Genomic DNA, 6,624 nt, shown 5'->3' with positions numbered 1-6,624 from the left:
AAAATACTTTTCCTTAAGAATCATATTATCTCTCATTATTTATTTATTTATATTTATACTGTATTAATAAAAAATTAATTATGTAATAAAATAAAAAATATTATTGGAATACGTATAAATTTTAAAATAAATTAAAATAAAACTTTAATTTATTTAAATTGAATATTAGCAATATCTTATTACAAATAATTTTGATAATTTCAGAAGAAAAAGAGACATTTATCTATTACAGAAATGGTGTAATTTTTTTTCTTTTTTTTTATTTGGCGGGTCTGGAGAAAGAGACATTAATATGATTAGAACTTTAACTAAGTTACTTATTCTATGTAAAGAAAATTGAATTGTCCACTTTTGGTAAAATCATAACTAAAAATTGTATTTCTCAAACATGCTACTTCATCTCCTCTATCACCCAAACAAAGCCTCCTCAGTGAAACATCAAATTAAGGGGCCAATTTTTTGTATTCTTCTTATTTTTTGCCAGCAAATTTTGGGCATTACAAAGGACCTGAAACAGCAGTGTGTGTATGTAATGGATTGAAGTCAATTATTTAGAACATAATTCTTTTATGTTTTTGCTTTTAATCTATACAACTTTTTGCATGACCAATTTCACGATCATGGCTAACATCTATCACCCAAAATGTCTTTCTGCAATTGCTTTAATTGGAAGATTAGGAAAATAATTCTTTCCTCGAACAAAGCATGCAAAAGGTTAAAGATGTGAGCTCTCTATCTCCTATTTATGCTTGCATGAGATTTTCCAAACAATCTAGGCCCAGATAATAACTTTTGTGTTTTCCTTTCAACGGCATCAAATATTATATACTAATAAAACTATTTAATCTCTCTCTTATTTGTATATACTATAAATTATTTCCTAATTTAATTTGCGGGACACTACTAAAGTGAGTGGCAATGTCAAGGAAGAGACTTATACAATGGCAAAGTAAATTTAATATTTTAGCTAAATAATTTAATTTAATTATTTGCTAATTAAATTTAATAATAAATAATATTAATAGCTCATTAAATGTAAATTCAATTTTAAAAGTTAACAAATAATATATTTCAAATATCATGTTAATTTATAATACTAAAAATATATTCTTTACTACAAATATAGTAGTTATATTTATATAATATAGACAGTTAGTTCAATTATTAATATTAACGATGTTTATAAATAAACGTCAGATATTACATTTTTAGATTAAAATCAAGTTGAGTATAATAGACCGTGTTTGCATAATTTTGACCATTAATTCAAAATGAACGATTGAGATTTGTTATTAATAAACACTATCCATTTTAAAAATTTAAATTTCAGCTTTTAATAAAAAAATTAACTATTCAGATGAAATATATAAATTGAAAACATATGATTTATTATATTCGATTTAAACATAAAAAAAAAAAATTCTTAATTCTATATTTTTTGAGGAAAAAATATTTTGGAACTATCTTTTTTACAATTAATCAATTAATAATGATATGTGTGTGATTTTATTGTTTTTCTTAAAGAGTGTCTTATCTTATTGTTTAAAAGACTAATTGATATGAGATTTTGACAGTTACAATGACTGAATATGATTGTTCAAAAATAGAAAAAGAAAATCAGAGATACTCGGACACAGCACTTGAATTCCTAATTGTCATGACATACGAGCCTTCCAATTTCCCAATCATCACGCATCGCTCTTCTAGTCCTGTTCTCCTACTTATCTATTTATTGCTGTCCATGTTTGATTACACTATCAATCCAATACAATATGCTGGTATTATAATTGTATTACCCAATTAGATGTTAAAATCAGATAATCCAGACCCAAACTCTCATCTAATGTATACAATAAATAAATAAATATTATATATATATAAAAAGAATAGCGATCCAATGGAAGACCAGAGAGACCCCTCAGCCACATGCACCATGTCTCTAACCCCATGGTCCCCAACCGATGCCTCTTTTTCCCACGTGTCACTATACTCATTAATAGAATATTAAAATTGATAAATAATACTCATTTAATTTCTTTTTCCCAAAATTAAACCGACATATCAGCTCCCTCTGTCGGCCTTTCCAGGTTCTGACCAACATGTAGACATCAAAATTCTCGAGATTGTCTCCTAAAACTCAACGGTCTGATTTGCTCCATTTAGATGATCAAATGTAAGCCGTGGGATCCTGGGTCAGTAATTGTCAGACGTCAAGAAGCAGGGTCAAAACATGCATGGAAACTGTAGTAACCCATGCGGGGAACCGTACGGTTCTCACGTGCGGGTAGCGTGTGAGCATGAAAAATTGACCGCCACTGCTAATTACACTGCTACTGTAGTAGAAAGAGAGGGCTTTGTACCGTGTCAGGGTCTGGACCAGGGTGGTCAGCTTTTGTGGGGTCAATTAGTCAGGGTGGCTCGTGCTTGGGTCTGAGCTTTGGGCTCACGTGAAAGGATCTTTTACTTGGTTTTGAAAGTTCTTGCCTTTGTTGAGTATCATATTTTTTTGTTTTCTATTTTTTAAAATCTTTGGTAATGTCACTTTCTCTGCTTTTTTCTTTTTTTTCCTTTGATTACATATTTTATTTTCTGGTCACAGACTTTCTCTTCTTTTGATGGTGTTGAATTTAGCTTTTGGAACCAAAATCCTTGACCATTAGACAAGCCTTGGACTTGGGCTTGCAGGCCTATAGCTCTATTTACTACCTAAAGATGTAATAAATATATAAATAATATACAATATTCCTGTGACCCAAAATTGAGTAGGTGGGGCCCATATGGAAATGGGTGGATCAGATAGGGTTTTATGTGTCTTTTGCTTCCTGAAGAAGATCTTTAGGCCATTTGGGCTTTTCTATTTTCTCTTGTTTTGGGAACTATGTGTTTGGATTGGATGAAAATAAGAGGAGAGGAGAAGAAAAACAAAGAACAAAAATTATATTTTTTTAAAAATTAAAAGAAGGTAAAAGGGAGTAAAAAAAAAACAATATAAAACTTTATTTGCTGTCCAAAATAAGAAGAAAAAGTGACTGTATAATACCCACTATTTTCCCCTTAACATTATTTGATTATACTTTAACAAAAAAATAGTATCTCTCTTTTTTTTGAAAGGAAAAAAATAAGTATATCTTTATGTTTCCCTATTCACCGAAGGAAAGTTCAAAAGAAAATTTTCTGCGTCCATTTCATCACTCCACATATTTGAAATAATAATAAAAAATTTATTTTATAAAATAAAGGCCAAAATAATAAATGTATAATATCACACCTTTCTTTTCTTCTTAATTTTAACTTTTTAAATAAGAGAAATAAATATATTATTCGAGGCTGCTAATGTAAAAGAAAAAACTATAAAAGACTGATCTTTTTTAAAATAATAGTAGGATAAGTTTATCTGATACGACCCGAATGTCTTTTTAAGATTGTCACAAACAAGATTCACAGGCAGTTTAAGGAATTAGTTCCAGTTACAGCCTGAATACATCATGCTCCAATAAACATAGGATAATTGTAAAACTTGCATCACGCTGGGATTGTCCGGGGCAAAGAGAAAAACAAAAATTACTTACTTTTATTTTAATGTATATAAGGTACTTGACAAGAAACAGCATGATCATTCCTCGGTTCAATGTAACAAGAAACACAACTGGGTTTGTCTCAAACTAACTAAACAAGATTATCATCATCTGCTGTTCTTGCTAAATTTGGAAAAACCCAAACTAAGTAATCAGTCTCATTTCCAAATTTTATGGAAAAGTAGGGTTCCTTAATGTTTCAAAAACTTGCAGAGAAGTATATAATGATGACCAGGGTCAGTGGTTTTCTTTTTCCTATTTTTGGATAAAAACATCATCAGCACTGCCACCGGCAGCCAGCTTAATTGCTTAACGAGCTAGTGTACTAGTACATGTCGTGGGACCTAAGACTAATCATACAGTTTCCTTTCTTGCCGATTCATAACCAAACCAATCCTAGACTGATAAAGCTGTTAAAATTCTGATATGATATTAAAGAGTTTTTACAAAATCTAATCTTATTTAGCGACAAAGGTAAGTAAATTCCTGAGCTGAGATTATAACAGCTTCAGGGACATTAATAAGAGTAAAACAAACCTTGAAAAAGGAAAAAACTACATCATATGATATGATATTAATCTACTTATAAGATGCCACAAAGAGTGTAACTGGTAATCAAAATTTAAGTTGTTAATTAAGAAATTTGAACAACACAACAATGGCTGCAAAGAACTTTCTCACCCTCCTCTTCCACAGGCTCAAAGCGCCTCCATGCATGATCCTTTGCTGATGTGTCAAAACTGTGGACTGTGGAGACCGTACGTGGGAGTTCCCCTGCCATCCGATAACCTGCCAAGAAATACAAGTGTGTCCCTATTGGCGCCATAGTTAGGTATAAACGCTGGCTTGGTGACCAATGTTTTGAGTTGGCAGCTGACGTAGAAATTGGAGAATTTAGAGTTTGTAAATGCGACCCATCTACCACATCCCACATATTAAGCCTCCCATCATATGCTTCAATATGACCTTTCCAGGCTTTTAGGCAATCGCCTGAGCTCAACAGCCTTTCACCAATAGCTACAATTTGGTAAGGTGGAACATCTAGTTGCCACATCCCCGCCACAAGGTCCCACTTCCCTGCTCGCGTATCGTACACCTCGGCAGAGCTTCGTTCCGTTACAAACGGTTCGGTTTTGTCCGAATCCACTCTCACTGCAAACCCCCCTACCACATGAATCTTTCCTTGAAATGTTACACCTACACATTTGTACCTTAATGTGCTCATGCTTGGCAGTGGAGTCCATTCATCAGCAATTGGATCATATACCTCAGCACTTGAAGTTCCTCTGGCACTACCCAAGTTGGACTTCCCTCCTGCTACATAAATTTTATTTTTGCACGTGGTACAAGCAAAATCATAACGGGGTATTTTTAGCGATGCGCATTCAAACCATTCGTTTAAAATAATATTGTATCGTAGAACTTTTGATCGTACTTCGATTTCACTGTCACTAATTTCATCATATTCAGAAGATGATCTTTCCCTGTGACATAACCTTCCACCAATTATATAAATTGAATTACCTAACGAAACCATGACAAAATCCTTCAAGACATGGTTATCAATTAGGCCTGGAATTAGGCTAAGATGACTCCAAGTGTTGTTAGATGGATCGTAGCACTCTATCCAATTGGAAATGTTCTGGTGACAAAATGAGGCACAAACTCTATATTTTGATAAAGAAAATTCAGGTGATGGCGAAGGTTGTGGCGTTGTTAGTCGTGGTGGAGAAGGTAAGGCACCCATTGGACTGGTAAGGGAGCAGAGGGGTTTTGGTATTAAATCAAGGTTTTCCTATATAGTTCAACTTCCAATGTAAGATCAAAGGGGAAATGAAAAATAAAGAGTTACACGAAGATATAGAGGAGGATAGCGGAGAAAACAACAAAAGGCCTGTTTTTGTATGGGGACATAGACTAAGAATTTGGCATGGAGGGTATGTACATTCTTAAAAAAACTGGAGATGAAATCTAGGATTTTCTTGTTGATCACTGATCAGAAAAATGAAAAGGTACAATTTTTGTCTCTTGCATTGTCATATGTTTGCACTGAGGCAAAATATCATCCGGAGAATTCAAGGCTAAAATAGACAGGAAATCAGATTCTAAAATTTGGGAAAATCATCACTTTGTTATATTTTTAGCAATGAACATTGTTAATAGCACTGCACTTTGGTCATGGACTGTACTGAGATGAAAGGACACTAACCGAAAATGAAAATTTTGGATTTGGGTGTGTACTTATTTATCTAATTATTGTAAAATATGTAATGGATTTGTGTCACACTTCGATATTATCACTGACTAGGAACTACTCACTAGCCTTGTAAATGTCAACCAGGATCTAATTTGGTAATTCTGTCTACAACATCACAAGCCAGAATCTGTTAGGAGGCTGAAAACGTTTGCCATGACAGGTGAAGCAATTCAAACATTTTTATTTCATGTTACCAGCATGATCATCATCATCGCCATTAATATATAAATAATTGTTCTTTATTCTAATTTCATTCAGTTCCGGCCCTTAAATTATTTAGTGTAAGAGAGAGAGAAGAAGAGAAAACAAAGGAAGCAATATGAAAAAGTAGCATGTGAAGACCACTGTAAGCAGCCTGAAAAAGAGGTGTCAGTAGAGAGGGAGGGAGGAAATCCAAATGAGATACTACGCCATGATAGCAAACATCTATAGAATCTCTTTTTTCTTCACATTCTTGCTCTCATTAACCACAACACAACTTCGGCTCCTTATCAAGAAATGTATCTCTTTTTACTCGTGTCTGCAAAAGCACACCATTTCTTTTTTATTATTCAACATGTTAGCTTCTGGGATCTCTTCTCTTTTTCTGCTTTTCTTTCTTTTCAGTTTCTTTTTTGCTTTTCTTTTTTCAAATACATTAACTTTCACATTTCTTAATTTTTTTTTTTTTTATAAAAAAAGAAATAAGAATTTTGGGGAACATGCAGCAATCGAAGCATGTGGCAAGAAACAACAATCGAGTTGCTTGAGAATTATATAACAAATAGAATTGGACTGCCCACTCATGTTACG

The 6,624-nt window shown here is 32.9% G+C and overlaps 1 protein-coding gene across 1 annotated transcript; it reads right to left on the bottom strand.

The window, feature by feature from the left end:
* Positions 1-4,021: 4,021 nt before the first annotated feature.
* On the bottom strand, positions 4,022-5,427 carry LOC8281731 (influenza virus NS1A-binding protein homolog A). The gene has a single exon (XM_015720686.2). It carries the CDS (start codon positions 5,320-5,322, stop codon positions 4,210-4,212), a length of 1,113 nt encoding a protein of 370 aa, XP_015576172.1. The 5' UTR covers positions 5,323-5,427; the 3' UTR covers positions 4,022-4,209.
* Between the last annotated feature and the right edge of the window lie 1,197 nt (positions 5,428-6,624).

This window comes from Ricinus communis, chromosome 5 (genome assembly GCF_019578655.1).
Source record: "Ricinus communis isolate WT05 ecotype wild-type chromosome 5, ASM1957865v1, whole genome shotgun sequence".
Taxonomy (NCBI): Eukaryota; Viridiplantae; Streptophyta; class Magnoliopsida; order Malpighiales; family Euphorbiaceae; genus Ricinus; species Ricinus communis.
The sequence above is the reverse complement of the archived record's forward strand: the minus strand, read 5'-3'. Positions and strand labels throughout refer to the sequence as shown.

What these genes read in the sequence shown, in the direction of transcription:
- LOC8281731 (XM_015720686.2), bottom strand. Translation starts at nt 5,322, where the DNA reads ATGGGTGCCTTACCTTCTCCACCACGACTAACAACGCCACAACCTTCG.